The sequence below is a fragment of the Hyperolius riggenbachi genome, chromosome 5, assembly GCF_040937935.1.
Source record: "Hyperolius riggenbachi isolate aHypRig1 chromosome 5, aHypRig1.pri, whole genome shotgun sequence".
Taxonomy (NCBI): domain Eukaryota; kingdom Metazoa; phylum Chordata; class Amphibia; order Anura; family Hyperoliidae; genus Hyperolius; species Hyperolius riggenbachi.
The window spans coordinates 324,550,268-324,573,672 of NC_090650.1; the positions used below are offsets into that span (position 1 = coordinate 324,550,268).

General features: G+C 46.2%; 1 protein-coding gene across 4 annotated transcripts in view; it reads right to left on the reverse strand.

Annotated features, from left to right (window-relative positions):
* Positions 1-9,794, reverse strand: part of SS18 (SS18 subunit of BAF chromatin remodeling complex) — a 64,141-nt gene extending 54,347 nt beyond the window's left edge. Inside the window, exons 1-3 of one of the 4 annotated variants that reach the window (XM_068237288.1) lie at positions 9,448-9,794; positions 1,151-1,227; positions 40-124 (exon numbers count right to left, since the gene is read on the reverse strand). In XM_068237288.1, coding sequence (XP_068093389.1) covers positions 40-124; positions 1,151-1,227; positions 9,448-9,516 — 231 coding nt within the window. In that variant the 5' untranslated portion in view covers positions 9,517-9,794. The remainder of the gene's footprint in view (positions 1-39; positions 125-1,150; positions 1,228-9,447) is intronic. The other 3 variants (XM_068237289.1, XM_068237290.1, XM_068237291.1) reach the window with 3 other exon arrangements.
* Between the last annotated feature and the right edge of the window lie 13,611 nt (positions 9,795-23,405).

Below are 23,405 nucleotides of genomic sequence, written 5' to 3' on the forward strand. Positions count from 1 at the left end.
CCTGAAACTCGCTTTCTGGATTGTATAAAATCTACTTACTGCTGGTAATAAAGGTTGCATATTTTGATTGGAGTCTGCTATGGTAGCCAGGTAAACCAAATTTGTATGTAACATCTGTTGATACCTATGTATATATTAAATAATAAAAAAAAAAAAAAAAAGTTAGAAAAATGTAGCAAAACAATCTTAAATGAAGCCTTTAGAAATTAAGCAGCTTACGCTAGCATTAGCAAACAAATGAACCCCCCCTTTCTGCCCACCTACAGAGCTTTCTGTTGGTGGGCTCTGATCGCTGGTGCAGGGTTTTGTTTTTTTAATCAATTTTTTGAAATTATTTTAACTAAAATTGTGTATTTTTTATTTATTTTTCTTAACACCCCTCCTGACAGCCTATCACCTGGATCCTCTCTCACTGGCATCAGCCTATGAGAGTGATCCTTCGTTTTTCCCCTCCTGAGGACAGCTGAGTGACATGACTGTCCCCAGTACAGTGCTGCAGTAGATCCCAGCGCCGTACAAAGAAACGGCCTGTTTTTCAGTCTGTTAGCGGCAATTACCGATAGCAGACCGTTGATGGAACTTTCAGCGTTAGCTGGTCCTGGAGCTGCCACCTTCCTGATGCCTAACGGCGTTAGGGAAGGGGTTAAACAATACCAGTTGCCTGGCAGCCCTGCTGATCCATTTGGCTGCAGTAGTGTTTGAATAACACCAGAAATAAGCATGTGGCTAATCTCGTGAGATCGGACGATGCTTCAATGCAGATATCTATTATTTGCAGATATAATCTATTTCTGTTTATAATGCTGGAGATACACGGTACGTTTCTGTACCGTGTATCGACCAGCTGATAATATTCAGCTGGCCCGATCATGCCGCTCGACCCGCACACGCTCGATTCCCGCCGGCAGACAATTGCAGGGAATCGAGCGGCTGATAAGGACCGCCGGCGGGGCCGAGCGCGAATCGATCCGCACGGACGAGCAGGGAAGCGGCAGGGGGTCGATCCGGCGGCTAATCGGCCGCTGGATCGACCCGTGTATGCCCAGCATAACCCTCAATTTGAACTACAGAAACGTGCACGACTTCTGAGGGTGGCTATGTTAAGACATTAAAATATCAGCAAATAAAACATCTGCTGCTGTTTACTTACTGTGAACATTCATTTGTTTTGCCTTTGTTTTGGTAGTCCATAATACATTGAATTAGATGATTATTTTCATCCAACATCTGAAAAGCAAGTGCAAAAAAAAAAAAAAAAATTAAAAATCACTACGATATAAAATAGACCACTTTTTAGTAGTGTATACAAACACAATGGTAAATGTACTCATTCCATGACAAATGAGAACACAAGTAGGAAAATTTTACACAACAGGAATTTGGGAGGATTGACATTTTTATGTCCCTTTAAAAAAAAAGTCAGCATGGTGGTTATTAAGTAGCTGCACATCTATCTATACAGGCTTAAAGGACATCTGTAGCAAGAAGGCTGCCATATGCATTTCCTTCTAAACAATACCAGTTGACTGGCAGCATTGCTGGTCTATTTAGCTGCAATAGTGTCTGAATAACACCAGAAACAAAAATGTCAGAAACATTGGATCTGCTCTATGCTTGTTCCATGCCTATGGCTGAAAGCATTAGAGGCAGAGGATCTGCAGAACAGTGAGGTAAATGGTATTGCGTAAAAGGACATAAATACAGAAGCCTCCATATCTCTCACTTCAGTTGTCCTTTAAGACCTGTAGTGTCTTAACCTCTTGACGACCAGCTAATGCCGATTGGCGTAAACTGGTCATCTGCGGGTTACCATGGAAACGGCCGCTCGATCGAGCGGCCTTTCCATGTCAGTTCATGGAGGGTGTCTCCGTGAACAGCCGGAGAGCCGCTGATCGCGGCTCGCCGGCAAAATGTAAACACGCGGGGAAGAAATCCCTGCTGTTTACATCTTACGGCGCTGCTACGCAGCAGCGCCATAGGGCAGATCGGCGATCCCCGGCCTCTGATTGGCCGGGGATCGCCGGCATCTGATAGGCGGAAGCCTATCCTTCAATGCGCAGGATGGAACTCCGTCCTGCGCATTACGGAGAGAGGGAGGGAGGGAGGTAAGGAGGCAGAGGGTGGAAATGGCTGCGGAGGGGGGCTTTGAGGAGCCCCCCCCCCAAAACGCAGATGGCCGGCGGCGATCAGACCCCCCCGGCAGGACATCCCCCAGTGGAAAAAAAAGGGGGGGGGGGGGGAGGGAGTCTGATCGCCCTGGCATAATACTGATCTGTGCTGCGGGCTGGAGAGCCCGCGCAGCACAGATCAGGCAAACCACCCCTGGTCGGCACGTGGTTAAAGTGGACCTGAACTCTCGCACAAAACAGAAGGAAACCAGATAAATGTACCCTGTATTTAGAGAGTTTAGTCGGTCTTGTTCTCCCTCATCTGCATCTAATCACTAGTTGCAATTTGATCTCTCCCCGTGTCACCTGACTGCCATGGCAAATAAGGAAGATAAGCTCATTTGAAAGCACAGGATGTTAACAATATGTCTGCTTCCATAAATCAGGAAGGAGAAACACTTCAGATTTATTGTAGGATTTGTATCAGCTGTAACAAAGACATGTTTGTCTTAGGTTAGTATGCTGTTGCATATCTTTTAGGCCTCTTTCACATCAGACAACGCGTGCAGGAGCCGTTCTCCTGCACGCGTTGAATAGTCTGCGGCGGGTCGTCGGGAATCTGCGGTGCGACGCAATCAGCGGCTTAACTATTAATTGAACCAGACGGGAAAACGCCGGCTCCCAGCGTTTCAACGCTCCTGGGTGCGTCGGACTGCAACGCACTGAAACGCACCTTCGGGTGTGAAAGGTAAGATGAAAGTCTATTGACTTTCATTTTACCTTGTTTAACGCAAAGAATTGCCTTTGTGTTGAAATGCAGGAAAAGGGCTCTGGTGTGAAAGAGCCCTTAGAGCGGTGAGGAAGTTCTGAGTTCGGGTCCGCATTAAAGAGTACTTTTAGTTTAAAATGCTGAGCTTTTTGCCATGTCAGGCTCTGTCTTAAAGAGAAACTCCGACCAAGAATTTAACTTTATCCCAATCAGAAGCTGATAACCCCTTTTACATGACAAATCTATTGCATTTCACAAACAGACCATCAGGGGGTGCTGTATGGCTGATATTGTGGTGAAACCCCTCCCACAAGAAGCTCTGAGTACCGCGGTACTCTGGGCAAACTGCCACAATGTAACAATGTTCACAGACAGATGGCTGTTTACAGCTGTCTGTAACAGCCAGGACAGCTAAAAACAGCTACATAACCTGCCCACAGTAACAATGTCACCATGTAATACATGCCAGAATGTGAATCTGGGAGAGGAAAGATTTTACAATGAGCAAACACTGACTAAATCATTTATACATAATTGTGGTAAAAATGAAGCACCTTTTTTTTATTACATTATTTTCACTGGAGTTCCTCTTTAAGGATTCAGGATGGGGGGGGCGTTTAATTACTTAACCAATCTACAGTAATTTATTCAGGCGAGTGCTTCGCCCATCTTAGAAGTGCAGCCATGGCAAGTTTCAGCTAAGGCTCTGGCCTCCCCCATCTGTGTTCCTGCAGCTCGCCCCTACCTTGGCAGCCACTAAGTTGGGGGCAGGCCATGGCAACACAGGCAGAGGTTTCCAAAAAGCTTTGGAAGACTTCAGAAACATGGCTGTGACTGCTTTGCTGAGGAGGGAGGTGGAGCGTCACCTGCATAACAAATTACAGCCGATCAGGTAGGTAAATAACCCAGAGTCCACATTTACAGTGGTGTGGTGTGGTGTAAAGGCCACTTTGTAAACACTGCCTACAGCACTGCAACGTACCACCTATGCGATGATCAAAGAGCAGTAGGTGCGTTGCGGTAAAACAGATTGTGGTAATAATGCACTGAAACATCCATGTTAACAGTAAAAGTAAAACATACTTTTCACTGACCGTATGCTTCACTATACCTGAAGCAACGCAAGAATAACGTGCGACGCAGCTGTTCCAATCTGCTGCATTCTTGCTGTCTCTGGGAACTGAACGTGGTGGATCGCTTGTGAGTTGGCGGCTGCTGTATTTGACTAAGGACACCGACCACCTAAGCCAATAGTCAGGCGTGTGTACGGGCCTTAAAGTAAACCTGAGACAAGTTTTAAACATACCTGGGGCTTCCTCCAGCCCCCTTCGCATAGATTGCTCCCACGCCAGTGTCCAAAGCCTCCTGGATTCTCTCGTAGCAGCCCTGTTCTCCACAGCCAGTCGGTTGTACTGCGCATGCATGTCCCGGCCTCACGCACAAGACCGCCAGCGCCCCCCCCCCTGAAACATTTGCTGTCTGCGCAATACTACTATGCAGGTGCAAAAAGCTCCCAGCCGTGGGAGCAAGACAGGGAGAGTGCTTGGCTGTGTAGAACGAGCTGCTACAGGAGAATTCAAGAGGTTTTGGACGCCGGTGTGGGAGCGATCTATGCGGAGGAGTCTGGATGAAGCTTCAGGTATGTATAAAACATACTTCTTGTAGTCTCAGGTACACTTTAAGAGTATTTAGTACATAATTATTTTCAAAATGCAGTAGTATAGTCAACCTAATTAACCTGGTTTAACCACTTCACAACTGAGGGGTTTTACCCCGGAAACACCAGAGCAATTTTCACCTTTCAGCGCTCCTTCCATTAATTCGCCTATAACTTTATTATTACTTATCGCAATGAAATGAACTATATCGATTTTTTTTGCCACCAATTAGGCTTTTAGGTGGGACATTATGCCAATAATTATTTTATTCTAAATGTGTTTTAAATGGGAAAATAGGAAAAGATGTGGTAAAAAAAAATCCTTATAGTTTTTAAATAATGCATGCTACTGTAATTAAAATCCATGAAATGTAGTTGCCCATTTGTCCCGGGTTATGACACCGTTTAAATTATGTCCCTATCACAATGTTTGGCGCCAATATTTTATTTGGAAATAAAGGTGCATTTTTTTTTTCAGTTCTGCGTCCATCCCTAATTACAAACCAATAGTTCAAGTAACAGTGTTATACCCTCTTGACATAAATATTTAACCTCTTGACGACCAGCTAACGCCGATCGGCGTAAACTGGTCGTCTGCGGGTTACCATGGAAACGGCCGCTCGATGTCAGTTCACGGAGGGTGTCTCCGTGAACAGCCGGAGAGCCGCCGATCGCGGCTCGCCGGCAAAATGTAAACACGCGGGGAAGAAATCCCCGTTGTTTACATCATACGGCGCTGCTGCGCAGCAGCGCCGTAGGGCAGATCGGCGATCCCCGGCCTCTGATTGGCCGGGGATCGCCGGCATCTGATAGGCGGAAGCTTATCCTTCAATGCGCAGGACGGAACTCCGGAAATGGCTGCGGAGGGGGGCTTCGAGGAGCCCCCCCCGCAAAACGCAGATGGCCGGCGGCGATCAGACCCCCCCGGCAGGACATCCCCCTAGTGGGGAAAAAAAAAAAGGGGGGGGGTGGGAAGTCTGATCGCCCTGGCATAATACTGATCTGTGCTGCGGGCTGGAGAGCCCACGCAGCACAGATCAGGCAAATCACCCCTGGTCGGCAAGTGGTTAAAGAGTTCAGTTCCTAAAGTAACTATGTATTTTTTATATTACAAAAAAAATAAATAAAAAAAATTGGGGAGTGTGGGAGGTAATGAGTTAATTTATAGTGTAAAACAATGTATTTGTATATGAAAAATGCTTTTGGGTGTAGTTTTACTATTTGGCCACAAGATGGCCACAGTAGTTTTTTTGTTTATGTCACCTGTAAGCGTCGGAAGGACAGTTACAGGAAGTTCAGTGAGGCTGGGAAACTTTTTTCCCTTCCACAACGATCGCGCTGCTTTTCATAAAAGTAGCCGATCATTGGTGGGGGCTTAAATCAACGAACGGGAACGTTTTTCCCCGTTCATTAATCTCCGGGCGAGCGGCCGGCGGCGTGCACATCTACGCCCCTGGTGGGGAAGGGGTGGAAAAAGGGGCGTAGATAACCGTACCTGCTGTGGTAAAGTGGTTAAAATGTCCTCTAAAAAGTTTTGTAAACAAACAAGTAAATTGACAAAGTGAAGGTTGTCTGACAGGCATGTGGGGCACACATCTGCATTGCCCTCCACCCAAACCGCTGGATGGCAGTGGATAAGAGTTCTTGAAGAATCACTGCATGCACATAAAAAAAGGCTATAGTCAGTCTAACTGAAGGTCTATAGTTGGGCAAAAAAATGTGTATAGTTTATGGCCAGCTTTATATCCGCTGATCAGGAAAGCTCTGCCACGGAGTACCTACAGAAATCAACGCTAGTCTAGTTGAGGTTACCCAGCAGAAAATCTTATAGACCAAAGGCCACACCACTTTGTAAGAAATAGGGGACGCAACTGGAAACATGCTAAAACTGTACACCAGGATTTTAGGTCACTGGGCTTTGGGCACAGCACTCACTTCAAGTGAGAGTTATGCAGGAGGAGGGGTGGGGGGAGAAACTCAGATACTGGCTCTACTCTTCTATTGCTGTAATCCACCAAAGCAGTATCCGACCGACCGGCACTGCCATGTGGGAGGCTTTGGACATATCCGGGGAGCCCGAGTTGTTCTGCAGACGGGCAGCACCATATTGTGCACTTACATATGCGCATTACGGAGCTGATGGCCTGACGAAGCCTCCCGTGACATGGGGGTTCAAACAGGGGTAACACTGCAGGAACGAGGGGAGTGTGAGAGGAACTGGAAGATTCAATAGGAGCCAGAGCCTTCCTTCTACATAGGTAAGCATCTCTTTTTTAATTGACAAGCTTTCAGCTGCCGCCTCCTCTCACCCAACTAAACCTATTCAGTCAGTGGTGTGGCTAGTGTTTCCGGTGCTAGTCTAGTTTAGGGGACCAAGGAAACCTCATTGGGAACAGTTCTCCAATCGCAGCTCCCTCTACAACACAAAGTGTTTTGATTGGCCGAATAGCAGAGGTGGTTTACTACAACATATATGAAATCTAGATCGAGAGAGTGCTGTCCACTCAATCACCAGGGCTGTGGAGTCGGTCCAAAAATCCACCGACTCCGACTCCGACTCCTCAGTTTAGGATTCCACCGACTCCGACTCCGACTCCACGACTCCTCTAATTTGCATATTACAATTTTGTTGATTAAAAGTATGTAACATGAAATTCGTCTCATAACTGCCAACGCTTAGGAATTTTACAAGACAACTGAAGTGAGAAGGATATGTAGACTACTATATTTATTTCCTTTAGACTAAAACTAGTCCTTAGTAATAGTACTTGTAAAAGGTACAAACCGGAACAAAGAACATCTATCAGGCCCTAGGCAATGTAAGTGTGGGTACATGTAAGAATGATGTGCAGGTACTCTGCAGGGGAATGAGGAGATTGTAAACAGACAACACCTCTGTGTTCAATGTGCACAGCATTCTCAGTGGATTCCCTGCAGCTCTGTGAGGAGTGCATATGTAGAGTATAGTACTACTGTGTAACAAAGTAAACCTGAGACAGATGAAATTAAAGTTTTGTACATACCTGGGGCTTCCTCCAGCCGCCTTCAGGATAATCAGTCCCTCGTTGTCCTCCTCCACCACCTGGATCTTCTGCTATGAGTCCAGGTACTTGAGCCAGTCTGGCGTAGTGCGCATGAACACACTCCACCGCTAGGAGCATACTACACCTGTGCAGCACTATTGCGCAGGTGCAGAATGTTCCTGGCTGTGGGAGTGGCATGCGGCCGGACTGCGCTGACTGGCTGAATTACCAGGACTCATAGCAGAAGATCCGGGTGGTGGAGGACAGTGAGGGACTGATTAGCCTGAAGGGGGCTGGAGGAAGCCCCAGGTATGTATAAAACTTTACTTTTCATCCGTCTCAGGTACCCTTTAATTTGTAGTCACCAAACCAAATTTTAATAACATATCAAATTATTTGATTTCAGTGCATACATTTGCATAAATCAGCATCAGTGCAGAATTATTTCCATCTCATTGACCATCTCTATTAGTGACACAGCTACACATCAGGCTTTATTCTTACAGCATAGATGTTATTTAGTATATATAAGAGATTCCTGTGTACTCATCATATATACAGTCACAATCAGATATGTATATCTGACCTTAACAATACGGGGACTGCTTTATTGAAGCAGCACAAGTAACTAATTTTTATTGGTTTATTTCATTTTTGTGGACTAAGCACAGCTATTACTGTATATATACATTATTTTTAATGACAATTATCTGAGAAATAGAACATTTTATCATATTTTCTATTTTAATTACAGTTACAAATTCATTAGGAGTCGGAGTCGGAGTCGGTGCATTTTTTCCCGACTCCGACTCCAGGCACCCAAAATTGCCCGACTCCACGACTCCGACTCCACGACTCCGACTCCACAGCCCTGATTAGCAGAATTCCCTGCTGGGTTTAAAGGGAACCTTAACTCAAGAGAAAAAAAAAGTTTCACTTACCTGGGGCTTCTACCAGCCCCCTGCAGCCATCCTGTGCCCTCAAAGTCACTCCCGGATCCTCTGGTGGTTCCTTGCCGCCAGCAAGTTTTGTTTTTGCCGACTCTAAGACTGCAGGCCGCCACACGTATCATTGCACACGTCCCCGAAGGTACAGGATACTAGGATAAAAACTAGCTGGAGGCTAAGAACCAGGGGATCCGGGAGTAACTTTGAGGACACAGGATGGCTGCAGGGGATGGTAGAAGCCCCAGGTAAGTGAAACTTGTTTTTTTACTTGCGTTAAAGGGACTCTGAGCTCAGGAAACTAAAAAGATTTATACATACCTGGGGCTTCCTTCAGCCCCATATGCTCCAATGCCACCGCCCTCAGTCTTCTGCAGCGCCGGTACCTGGTCCCCGTACTTCCATCAGTCGGAGCCAGTCTACGCAGGAGAAGTGCACTCTTTGCGTATTACTCCAGCAGCTGCTGGAGAGATACCTAGAGGGTGTACTTCTCTTACGTCAGACTGGCTCCGACTGAGGACGGTGGCATGGGAGCGATCAGAGTGTATGGGGCTGGAGGAAGCCCCAGGTATGTATAAATCCTTTTAGTTTCCTGAGTTCAGGTACACTTTAAGGTTCCCATTAAACTAGACTAGCTGTGTTTGCTGGTGGGTCCCTTATTTATGAACAATTAGTGATCATGAGCAGGAAGCAGCTGTGAGTCTCCTCATCTAGAAAAGTACCCAGGAATCTTGGAAACTGTGTCTGGAGTGAAAGCTTTTACATAACAAAAAGGAAGAAAATAAGAGAGCTTTTACATAATCTACAGCCAGCTTCCCTCTGGACATCCCCATCACTAGCCGCTGAGCAGTCAGCCCAGGTTATATACCTGCAGAAGGACCAGCAGCTCTCCTCCCCACACCCCCATCAGTGTGAGTCAGAGCCAGCGTCCCCTTTTGTGTCTCACCTTCTGGATGGCGGCCGGAGTGATCTCGCCCTTCCCCCTCTGCCGAGGGGCTGCAAACGCCACGGACATGTCTGCGTACAGCAGCGCACTGCGCGTACCAGCACTACTCAGCCTAACACTTATCAATTAGCGCCGATAACGGCTACAGCGGAGCCTTCACCGCGCCGAGACACTGAGAGACTGCCGGACTGTACCAACTGCAGGCACACCAGGTGTGGGGCCAGCTTACGTTCCAACCAATGTATCGGCCAGACCTGCCTCAGAAATGCAGAGTATGCGACCGATAGCAAAAGCAGCGCACTACAACGACCCTCCAATCATCACACGGAAGGCTAATCCAGCAGAAACGCGGTGTCACCTTCACCTCTGACACAAACACCCCTCTGACGTCACACAGAGTTCCTTGTCCTAACCTCCCATAATTCAGCGAGGCGTTAGTAACGCATACTTGGTACAGTCCAGCATAGGGGTGTGTGTACAATGTGGGTCACATCTTTTCCCGTCAAGGCTGGTGTGAGAGCAGTAGAGGCCCCGCCTCCTGGCATTTACCCGCACAGAGAGGCGGGGACACACGAAGCCAATGCCAGCATTTGCTTATTTACGAGCACAATTCTGGCAACAGACGTAAATATGCCACCCCCATTTCACAGCAGTGTAGGAGACTATTCCCCGGTGAGGTTACAGCCCACCCCCACAATTTATAAAGTATGGACTGTTCTGGGGTTGGTAATTACTATCTGTCTTCATTTTGCGGAGGAATATAGCAAATGTCTCCGAGAAAATGGCAGCCTGCGTGGAAGATGTAGAACTACTGTAATACAGTAATGCACTGGGATTCTACTGGTCAACAAAAAAGTTAAAGCAGACTGTTTTAAACTCGGATGATACCAGTGACAACCTTAAAGCGGTATCGTCACCATAAAAATCAAATTTCAACAGCAACTGGTCTGAGTGTATTAAGTGATAAAGATGCTAAACCTACATTCAAAACTTTTTATGCTGTTATGATTTGGAGTTATCACATACAGGCCCTTTAGTAGTCGTGCCAAAGGATTGCATGCTGGGGGTTCTTTTTATCTATAATCTATTCCTCCTCTTCCCTTTATTTCCCTGCCAGCTTCTTATCTGAAACCTAATCCCCTACTCACTTGTGTTTACAAGCAAGGCTGAGGCGACTCAGCGATTGGAGGAGACAAGAAAAAAAGTAAAGGGCAGAAATGACATCACGAGTTAGCCTTAACTGTGGGCAAAAGACATGGCCCCTACCAGGAACAGAATTCTCATAATTTACTTTCTATATGTGTCAATGGCAGCACAGTAGGGTTTAGCCCCGCCTCCTTAACCCCATTAGGACCTTAACTATAAATCACTCCCTACTACTCCGCCCCCTAGTCTTTTTTTGTCCTCGCCATTACCTTACCTGGGGACCGAGGTATAATGCTCACTATACTCCTGCCTACACACCTTTCCATACAGGTTCATGCTCTCCTGTATGAAGGCCAATCCGATGTAAATGTAAAGATTGGCAGCCTGCTGGTCACAGGAAAATATATGGCCTTCGTTTGAGCAATGCTCATAGATATGCCCTTACCTGCGGGCGCATGGCCAGGATGCCCTGTGTGGCTAAACGCCGCTAAAGATAGCGTCAGGTAGGCCTAAGATTACTATACCCTGTAGCAACTTCTGGGTTTGCAGAGAGGAGTTTCCGGTCTGACGTCTGGTCGGCGTGCGCTCCGGAATGCGTTCCAACTACGAGCGCGCGCCGGCCAATGGCATGCGACTTCCGGTCGCCTCCTATTGGATGGAGGCGCGGCCTTCTACAGGAAGCAGAGCGGGCAATCACGGAAGGTACAAATTCATAGACAAGCCCAGACAAACAGGGCTGTCACGCAGAGCAGACGCTGAGCAGACGCACGGAGACGCCACATGCGGATTTCGTGATGGAGGATCGTAAGAATGATGTTTCTTTTTATTCTCTTGTTCTGATATATATATATATATATATATATATATATATGTGTGTGTTCTTAAGCTTAAAACTCGATACGGCATATTTTCATTACAGACTTGGAGTATACTAATCAAACGACGCTGGGCAATGACCATATTCCTGTAGAGGATCAAATCCAGGTTGTTAGGTAGGAGTATATAGATAGTATATATAAGTCAGGTAAGCCTATTTGTTACAGGAAAAAGAGATAATCTGACTGACATCTGTCTTTCAGATCACGGGAACAGGAAACAGGATGGTCAAGAGGATCTAGTGAAAGACCGGGAAGAGGGGAATACTACTATTCTTATAGAAGATATTCACCCCCTAGATACGGCTCACGCCCAAGAGAACATTCCAGGTCTAGATCTAGAAGACGTGAATACAGCAGGTCGCCTAAAAGGCAGCAATCACAACAACCACACACAGCAGACAAAAAATGCTGGGCATGTGGCAAGGAGATTGCTCCAGGAAAATTAGTTTGCAAAGATTGCTTTATGGAGATGCCAAGACAAACGGAGCAATCTAAGGATATTTCAAAGATGATCAAAGAGGCAGTACAGGAGAGCATGAAAAAATATATTCCTAACCTGCCTACGTCGGAAACACCACAGAATAAAGAAAGCCCAGGCGCTTCACAAACATCTGATACAGAACCTGAAATGCAGGATGTCGGTTTCAATTTTAATCTGGTCCAGCCTTTCATAACTTCAATAAGAGAAGCATTGGAATGGCAGGAAGAACAGACGCAGGAGGAACCGGGGCCTAGTCAAAGGCAATACTTTGCTCACTTAAAAAAAATCTACAAAAACGTTTTCCCTTGATTAAAGCTATAGCGGACTTGTTTCCGGAAGAATGGAAAAAAGTAGATAAGAAAGTATCGGTGTCAAATAAATTCCATAAACTATACCCGATGGAGGAGGGCAGATTAACTTCACTTGATGAATTACCAAAGGTAGACGCCTCTGTTATAGGTTTGGCAAAACATGTAACATTACCAAAGGAAGATTCTGTGGGATTTAAAGATCCCCTGGAAAAGAAGATGGACGCCGAGTTAAAGAAAGGTTATCTTTTGTCCGGAGCAGCATGTAGACCGGCTATCGCCCTCACTTCAGTTTCAGAGGCAATGAAGTCATGGATATTTAATATAGAAGAAGCAGTCAAGGCCAACACAGATAAAGATGTAATAATTGCTGCGCTAGATGACTTAAAGCTGTCAGCAGACTTTGTTGGCGAAGCTTCCATAGACATAATAAGATGCTCAGCCAGGTCAATGCTCCACTCGGTAGTTACCAAGCGGGCCTTATGATTAAAAAACTGGTCAGCGGATCCCTCTTCTAAACAACAGTGGTGTCAAATACCGTACGACGGCAAAACTATTCGGAGAAGAAATGGACACGGCAATCCGCAGAGTAACAGGAGGAAGGTCTGGCATGATACCGCAAGAATAAAAAAACAAACTTTTTCCAGAGAAGCTCTTTTCAACAAAGTCGCTACAGAGGGGCGGCCTATAGGCCCGGCCGAGAATACAGAAGAACATAGCAGAGCTCTCAATCAACACTTCAGAGTTTGAACAAACAAAGGAAAACCCAACAACCTACTAAAACCCAGAGGAGTTTTTGATGGTTACTCTGTCCAGACACAACCCGTGGGAGGAAGACTACAGTCCTTCAGCAAAGTCTGGACGGAAGAGATCAACAATCACTGGGTAACACAAACCATATCAAGAGGTCATCGATGGAAGTTTCTAAAGATCCCACCAGATATTTTCAAAGTCACAAACATATCGAAATCTCATCAGAAACAACAGGTTCTAATGGAGTACATACAAGAACTATTAGACAAAAAGGCTATCGAGATAGTACCGGAGGAAGAGAGAGAACGCGGGGTTTACTCCCCACTATTTTTTGTCACAAAAAAACAGGAGATTTACGGCCAGTGATGGATCTTAGAATCCTAAACACATACATAGACCTGAAGCGGTTCAAAATGGAGACATTGCAGACGATCACTCAAGTAATTATGATACAGGATTAAGCAATATCAATAGACCTTCAGGATGCCTACCTGCCTATTCTAATACATATAAAGTTCAGGAAGTATCTACGGTTTGCAGTAGGGAAAAGACACTTTCAGTTCCGATCATTACCCTTCGAAATCTGTACGGCACCTCGCACCTTCACAAAAGTGTTGGTAGCACTAATAGAACGTCTAAGGCTGAAAGGACTCAGTTTGTACCATTACTTGGACGATCTTTTGCTGTTACATCAGAAAAACGAGTGCATTCTAGCACACAAACAAATACTCCTGGAAGAACTACAGAACTTTGGATGGAAAGTGAACATCCCCAAAAGTCAATTAACACCATCCAAACATTTCCTATTTCTAGGGGCAGAATTCCACACGGATCGCAACCAGATAGGTCTCCCAATGGACAAGCAAATCAAGATACAGAATCTGTCAAGGAACATGATATGTGCAACATCTTTAACAGCAAGACAATGCCTCAGTTTTCTGGGAACATTGACCTCAACCATCCCAATGGTCAAGTGGGCACAGTGGCACTGTCGACATTGGCAGAAGGGCTTTCTAAATCAGTGGAAGAGCAAGTGTTTAGACCAGCAAATACTTATTACCCCAGCTATGAGGAACAGTGTCTTCTGGTGGACAAAGAGGGAAAATCTCAACAATCCTATGCCTATACAAATCCTGTCGCAGACCACGATTACCACAGATGCCAGCCAGAGAGGATGGGGTGTGGTGATGAACTCCAAATCCATTCAGGACAGATGGTCCGTACAACAGAAACACACATCCTCAAATATAATAGAGATCAGGGCAGCGAAAATGGTATTGAACAGATTCAAACAGCAGTTAAAAGACAAAAATGTAGTCTTACGCATGGACAATTGCACAGCATTGTCTTACATCAGGCGACAGGGGGAACGAGATCAACTACACTACTTCAGGAGGTGACACCGATCTTCCAATTAGCAGAACAAACTTTCTACATGCTCACAGCAGTGTATGTCCCAGGCCCAGAGAATCTGAAAGCAGACTTTCTCAGCAGACACGACATCAACAACAACGAGTGGTGTCTGAACAAGGAAATTTTTCAACAGATATGCAAACAATTGGCACACCCTCAATCGGATTTGATGGCAACGCCAAACAATACTCAGTGCAAGAACTTTATTTCAAGGAAGTACACGCCGAAAGCCCTGTCAACGGATGCCTTACTGACAGAATGGAATTTCGATCTGGCATATGCATACCCACCTACTCCACTGATTCACAAACTATTAATGAGGCTAACCAAAGAGAAAGTTACTCTAATAGCCATAATCCCGTATTGGCCAAGGAGTCCATGGTTTCCGTTGCTATGGCAAATGAAGCTTCATCAACCGTTACTGCTTCCTCCAATTCCGGACCTACTGACGCAAGGCCCGATTTGTCACCCGAACCCGTCCAGCTTAAAACTAGTTGCCTGGAAATTGAAAGGCGGAAGCTGGAGCTGTTAGGGTTTTCATCTGAGGTTATAAATACAATGCTAAAAGCTAGGAAACCGTCCACGAACAGCCAGTACCAAAAAGTTTGGACGAAATTTATTGATTTTGCAAAACAATACAACTTCAATCCACTGGACCCGGAGATTACACAACTCTTACAATTTTTGCAAACTGGAATGGATAAGAGCTTAGGCTACCATTCCTTAAAGTGTCAAGTATCAGCAATATCGGCACTGACGGACAAAAGATGGGCGCTAAATCCAGTAGTGATACAATTCATAAAAGGAGTAATGAAAGAAAGACCACCGCGCAAAACACTTTTTCCCAAATGGGATTTACCGTTAGTACTGAACAACCTATCAACTTCACCGTATGCACCATCTAAAGACTGTCCGTTAGTAGACTTGACACACAAAGCAGTTTTCTTAGTGGCAATGTCGTCCGCAAGAAGAGTTTCAGAAATACAAGCACTGGGATGCCAAGAGCCATTCTTAAAGGATACCACAACTGACATGTGGCATAATGAGATAGACATGGGTATGTACAGTGCTTAGCACACAAATAACTAGGCTGTGTTCCTTTTTTTCTTTCTCTGCCTGAAAGAGGTAAATATCAGGTATGTAAGTGGCTGACTCAGTCCTGACTCAGACAGGAAGTGACTACAGTGTGACCCTCACTGATAAGAATTTCCCCCTTTTTTATATCTTTCTTGCTCTCAGAAGCCATTTTCTTCTAGGAAAGTGTTTTATAGTTGGAATTTCTTATCAGTGAAGGTCACACTGTAGTCACTTCCTGTCTGAGTCAGGACTGAGTCAGCCACTTACATACCTGATATTTACCTCTTTCAGGCAGAGAAAGAAAAAAAGGAACACAGCATAGTTATTTGTGAGCTAGGCACTGTACATACCCATGTCTATCTCATTATGCCACATGTCAGTTGTGGTATCCTTTAACATTTTTTCCAGATAGAATAGTGTTGAGACCAATACAACACTTTGTTCCCAAAGTCTCCTCACTTTTTCACTTCAATCCGGAATGGACATTACAAGACAAGACAAATAACATTTATATTGCGCTTTTATCCTTGCGGACTCAAAGCGCCAGAGCAGAGCAGCAGCCACTAGGGCGCGCTCTATTGGCAGTAGCAGTGTAAGGGAGACTTGCCAAAGGTCTCCTACTGAATTAGTGCTGGCTTACTGAACAGGCAGAGCCGAGATTCGAACCCTGGTCTTCTGTGTCAGAGGCAGAGCCATTAACCATTACACCATCAACCAACTCTTATCGGAGAGCAGGATCTTACTCCCCATCCCCTAGATGTAGGACATGTCCTAAACAACTATTTAATAAAAACAAAAGAAATAAGACAAACAGAGAGGCTGTTTATTGTTCCAACAGGCTACAGAAGAGGACAGCCGGCCTCCTCAAGGACAATAGCCAACTGGATCGTCACAGTAATCCAAAAAGCCTACAAAGCCAATAAAATGACTCCTCCGCAGCAGATTTCGGCACACTCAACAAGGGGTGTGGCGGCATCATGGGCTGCATTCAACAAAGTATCGGCAGAAAAAGTATGCCAAGCGGCCAGTTGGTCGTCTGTCAATACTTTTATGAAACATTATAAAGTTGACCCTGCAGTGAATTCAACCAGACAGTTTGGTCAAAAAGTTTTGAATGTTCATGTTGAGAGTGTATGAATAAATTTGTCAGCATTACGCCTCATCCCTTCCTTTGTATTATTTGCTAGTTAACTCCCTACTGTGCTGCCATTGACACATATGGAAAACGGAAAATTGAATACTTACCTGCCGGTAATTTTCCTTTCCAGATGTGTCCATGGCAGCACAGCGCTCCCACCCTAGATTCGGTAATGCCGAGTTAAAAGACTAGGGGGCGGAGTAGTAGGGAGTGATTTATAGTTAAGGTCCTAATGGGGTTAAGGAGGCGGGGCTAAACCCTACTGTGCTGCCATGGACACATAAAATTACCGGCAGGTAAGTATTCAATTTTCCGTTAAATAACATTCACTGAAATCAAAACGTGGACAGTATAATACATGTGTTATGTAAGTAGATCAAGTATTTATCTACTTATATATGTGTTTTTTTCCCCTGGCATAGTATGGCTGATCCTACTGCTTTAAAGGGAACTGAGCACTACATTTATAAAACTTTTTAACTGCCTAAGGACTGCTCCACGCCGATTGGAGCGAGCAGCACGGCAGCCCCATGACCACTCTACGCCAATTGGCGAGAATGGCTGGGAATGGACTGTGCAGGGGATCGCGCGCGCCTATGCGCACGCATCCCTGCTTGAATGACGGAATGGAGATCCATCATTAGTCTCCCAGTGGCAATCGCCGCTAGAGACTGTTAGATGGCGAAACCGCTGTCTAATAACATTGTACAGCGCTGCGATTTAAGGCAGCGCTGTACTGGGTATAGCCATGTGACACGGCTGTCCCCTCCAGAGGCTCAGAAGTAGAGTTGGGCCGAACGGTTCACCTGCGAACGGTTCCATGCGAACTTCAGTGGTTCGCGTTCGCGTCCCGCAGGCGAACCTTTGCGGAAGTTCGGTTCGCCCCATAATGCACATGGAGGGTCAACTTTGACCCTCTACATCACAGTCAGCAGGCCCAGTGTAGCCAATTAGGCTACACTAGCCCCTGGAGCCCCACCCCCCCTTATATAAGGCAGGCAGCGGCGGCCATTACGGTCACTCGTGTGCTGCCTGCGTTAGTGAGAGTAGGGCGAGCTGCTGCAGACTGTCTCTCAGGGAAAGATTAGTTAGGCTTAACTTGTTCCTGTCTGGCTGCATACCTGTTCTGTGAACCCACCACTGCATACCTGTGCTGTGAACCCACCACTGCATACCTGTGCTGTGAACCCACCACTGCATACCTGTTCAGTGAACCTGCCACTGCATACCTGTTCTGTTCAGTGGACCCGCCACTGTATACCTGTTCATTGAACCCACCACTGCATACCTGTGCTGTGAACCCACCACTGCATACCTGTTCTGTGAACCCACCACTGCATACCTGTTGTGTTCAGTGAACCTGCCACTGCATACCTGTTCTGTGAACCCGCCACTGTATACCTGTTCTGTTTAGTGAACCCGCCACTGTATACCTGTTCTGTTCAGTGGACCCGCCACTGTATACCTGTTCAGTGAACCCGCCACTGCATACCTGTTCTGTTCAGTGGACCCGCCACTGCATACCTGTTCTGTGAACCCGCCACTGTATACCTGTTCTGTTTAGTGAACCCGCCACTGCATACCTGTTCTGTTCAGTGGACCCGCCACTGTATACCTGTTCAGTGAACCCGCCACTGCATACCTGTTCTGTTCAGTGGACCCGCCACTGTATACCTGTTCAGTGAACCCGCCACTGCATACCTGTTGTGTTCAGTGAACCTGCCACTGCATACCTGTTCTGTGAACCCGCCACTGTATACCTGTTCTGTTTAGTGAACCCGCCACTGCATACCTGTTCTGTTTAGTGAACCCGCCACTGCATACCTGTTCTGTTCAGTGGACCCGCCACTGTATACCTGTTCAGTGAACCCGCCACTGCATACCTGTTGTGTTCAGTGAACCTGCCACTGCATACCTGTTCTGTGAACCCACCACTGTATACCTGTTCTGTTTAGTGAACCCGCCACTGTATACCTGTTCTGTTTAGTGAACCCGCCACTGCATACCTGTTCTGTTCAGTGGACCCGCCACTGTATACCTGTTCAGTGAACCCGCCACTGCATACCTGTTGTGTTCAGTGAACCTGCCACTGCATACCTGTTCTGTGAACCCACCACTGTATACCTGTTCTGTTTAGTGAACCCGCCACTGTATACCTGTTCTGTTTAGTGAACCCGCCACTGCATACCTGTTCTGTTCAGTGGACCCGCCACTGTATACCTGTTCAGTGAACCCGCCACTGCATACCTGTTGTGTTCAGTGAACCTGCCACTGCATACCTGTTCTGTGAACCCGCCACTGTATACCTGTTCTGTTTAGTGAACCCGCCACTGTATACCTGTTCTGTTTAGTGAACCCGCCACTGCATACCTGTTCTGTTCAGTGGACCCGCCACTGTATACCTGTTCTGTGAACCCGCCACTGTGAACCCGCCACTGCATACCTGTTGTGTTCAGTGAACGATAATAAGGTCGTTGCCTCATTGTGGTCAGACCAAATTTGATCAGCTGGACAGTCACTGTTCTGTCATTCAGCTACATCAGCCAGGCGACCATATGGGCTGTAAAGCCACCAAAACCTGCACTCTCGCCATGGTGCGCACCAGTCCAGCACGGCCGTCACTACACAAACAGCTGTTTGCGGTGCGTTAAACGGTGAGTTTGGTGTGTCAGTGTGAAGCAGTACCTTAATTACACTACCTGATTGATGTATACACATGCAAGATGTTTGAAAGCACTTTAGGCCTGTCATTTAGCATTCAATGTGATTTCTGCCCTTAAAACGCTGCTTTGCGTCAAATCCAGATTTTTCCCCGGGACTTTTGGCATGTATCCCACTCCGCCATGCCCCCCTCCAGGTGTTAGACCCCTTGAAACATCTTTTCCATCACTTTTGTGGCCAGCATAATTATTTTTTTTTTTCAAAGTTCGCATCCCCATTGAAGTCTATTGCGGTTCGCGAACTTTAACGTGAACCGAACCTTCCGCGGAAGTTCGCGAACCAGGTTCGCGAACCTAAAATCGGAGGTTCAGCCCAACTCTACTCAGAAGTGATTGGTTGTCATAAGCTGATGCCTATGACAGCCGATCACGGTAATTGGCTGGTGGGGCGGGAAGGAGGGCAGGGATTAAAAATAAATATGTTGCCGCCTCAATGGCCTCGATTCATAAAGCATTACCTCATGCGGTAATGCTGAAAACAGCAGACTTTACCGACCACTTAGCAAAATGTCAATTCATAAAGGCTGTTACCGCATGAAAAGCTGACATTACCGACCAGGGAGCTAAATTACCGACTTGGCTGCAGTTACCGACAACACATGTCAGTAAATTGTCAGCAAATGTCAATTCATAAAGCCTTGAACATGCGGTAAGCCTGGCGGTAGTTACCGACACCTCTGGTGAGGTCTTAACGAGTTACTGACAGCTCTGATTAATGCAAAGTGCAGAGATCCGAAAGTCTGTTTGATTCATCTGTGGAGAGAGCCGGAGAGCCGGCTGTGAGAGTAATTTCTGCAGGCAGGGAAAGACTGTGTGACTCATCTGTCTGAGTCATCAGTGGGAGAGCCAGAGAGAGCCGTCTGTGTGATTCATTTCTGCAGGGCAAGGAGGGAATCGGGACACTGCTCTACTCTACCGCTCAATGGGCTGCGGTAATTTACCGACCTCCAAGGGCAGCTGGGGAAATCTTTATGAATTAGCACACAGACCGGGAAAATACCGAGTGCGGTATTTTCCCGACAAGATTTTTGTTATCGCACTGCTGTTTATGAATCAAGGCCAATATTTACAACTGTACTAATCTTGATGTTAATCACTGCTATATGTTCGTCATTCTTTGCTATGGAAAATGTTTCCTAAAGGATACTTTTTATGAACATTTTTGCACAAGTGTTGTCTTCAATAAAGACTTTTTGTATTTTTGCATATAAATTATTCAAGTTTCTTCAATATTTTTGATATACATATCCTTGTACTGGTATAAAGTCTATGTGGGTGTTGTGGCACACCTCAGAGTATATTATTCTTCTCATTTCCCTTTATACAGAATATGTCCCCTCCAGAGGCTCAGAAGTGATTGGTTGTCATAAGCTGATGCCTATGACAGCCGATCCCGGTAATTGGCTGGCGGGGAGAGGGAGGGTAGGGATTAAAAATAAATAGGCAATTTTATTATAAAATTAATAACAAAAATATTTGTAAAAAAACATGGGGAGAGCAATCAGACCCCACCAATAGAAAGCTCTGTTGGTGGGGAGAAATGGGGGGGGGGGGGGGAATAACTCGTGTGCTGAGTTGTACGGCCTTGTAGCCAGGCCTTAAAGGAGTCATCAGGCAACGTAAAGTAAAATGAGTGGTACTTACCGGGGGCTTCCTCCAGCTCCAAGCTCCCAGCATGTCCCTCGCCGCAGCTCTCCCCGCAGCCGTTCGCCGCAGGTCGCTGTCAATCACCGTCACGTGGGTTGGAGCGGACTGCGCAAGCGCAGAACTACTGCGCAGTCCGCTCCGGCCCACGTGGCGGTGATTGACAGCGCCTCTCACGCAGGCGCAGTACAGAGCGACCTCCGGGTCGCTGTGACGTCATCGCCGGGGACCGGGACGGACCTGCAGCGAACGGCTGCGGGGAGAGCTGCGGCGAGGGACATCCTGGGAGCTTGGAGCTGGAGGAAGCCCCCGGTAAGTACCACTCATTTTACTTTACGTTGCCTGATGACTCCTTTAAAGCTGCAGTGGCCTATTTGAGTAAAAATGGCCTGGTCACTAGGGGGTTTAAGGCCGCAGTCCTCAAGAGGTTAAACTAACCTCCTTCTAGGGAGGATCATCAACTGTGGGCTTTGGGGTGCAGCGTGCATTTACTTACCTACGGGGGCCATAGCCCCTATAGCCCGTCTATATGGACAGGACATCTCTATTTTGTATCCCCGTGTAGGTTCCACTGTTTTTCTTTCCTATATGCCTGGCAGCAGCAATGCATGCCTGGGGATGCACGATGCTTGCTGGGAGATGTAGTTCCTATTGATACTATTACATGTCCTGGTCGGGATACGTAACCACATAATCTGTAATTTACATAGAAATATTTTGACCAGATTCAAAATCTGTGGAGTCGGTACTTGCCTCGCTGCCAAGGTCCCCCCTTATTGGTGCTCCCCTCAGCTGGCAGCAGAGCTCTCATCTGTCAAAAGGCCTTCCTGTATCCGTTGGTTTAAAGGGGAAATGAAGTAAGAGTTATACGGAGGCTGCCATATTTATTTCCTTTTAATCAATACCAGTTGCCTGGCAGCCTTGCTGGTCTATTTCTCTGCAGTAGTATCTGAATAACACCAGAAACAAGCATGCAGCTAGTCTTGTCAGATCTGACATTAATGTCAGAAACACCTGATCTGCTGCATGCTTGTTCAGGGGCTATGGCTAATAGTATTAGAGGCAGCGGATCAGCAGGAGGGCCTGGCAACTGGCATTGCTTAGATGGAAATAAATATGGCAGCCTCCATATCCCTCTCACTTCAGTTCATGCGGCCAGTCTTGTCTTCCCTGTGTCCTCTTCTCTTCCATGTCATGCGACACAAGTTAAAGTTCAAACACTTGAGCTCAGGCATGTATGTTGCCGGACCTCTAGTGTTTGAACTTCGGCTTGTTTCACATGACATGGAAGAGAAGAGGACACAGGGTGGAGGATACCTGCCGCAAGAAGAAACAACCAGAACCGGGAGGACACGGGCCAGCCGGATAGGTAAAAGTACTGCTGTTACTCTGCACCAAATCGATCGATTTCGGGTGGAAATCGATCAATCGGGCAAAGTTTGCATTACCTATTTCTAGCAAATTCGATCACAGTGACGGGAAAGATTTAGTAGCGCATAGGCAGTTTTAGTTCTTTTTGGGAAAAGTGAATTTTGGCTCTGTGTTTTTTATGTTTTAAATGTTTTGTGTCAATAAAAACCTATAAAAAAATTAAATTGGCCTCAAATACCTCTGATCACTACTGCACTTGTAATCCCTCAAGCTCAGGGAGGGTTATTATTATTGATTTATGAAACGCCAACATAAGGGTGGAATGGGCTAAGGTAGAGTGTATGCTTGTTGGAAAAAAAGTGAGTTTTGAGGAAGCGTTTAAAAAATTCCAGATGGGGGGGAAGCATATGCAAAATTTTGTATACGTGAATGCGAGGTGATTCTAGAGGAAGACAAAAGAAGGTCATGTACAGATCTGAGATTGCAGTTGGGTTGGCATCTGGGAACCAGTGAGGAGATGTAGGGCCAGTGCACACCAAGAACCGCTAGCGTATCCGCAAACGGTTTTTGAAGCGTTTTTTCAGAGCTATTCCAGGCATGTGCAGAGCGATTTTCTACAGATGCCTAGCGTTTTTTGGAGCGTTTTGGTGTAGCATATTTTATTTTTTGTTACAGTAGAGCTGTAACTGAATAGCTTCTGCAACAAAAACCCTTGGAAAATCGCTCTGATCTAGCGCTTTTCAGAGCGATTTTCCACTTTCCTATACTTAATATTGAGGCAGAATCGCCTCAGAAATCCGTAAAAATGCAGCAGGACCCGGGTGCGTTTGGGGAAAAAAACAAACTGCTCTGGTGTGCACCATCCCATTGAAATACATTAGCCAAGCGGGTTTCAAACCGCAAGCGTTTTTAAAAATGCTCAGAACCGCTCGATTCACTAAGACAAATAGCATCACTTCCCTGTTCTGGCTCCTGTCCTCACCTCTCTGTTTAACCACTCCCTCTCCACAGGCACCTTCCCCTCTGACT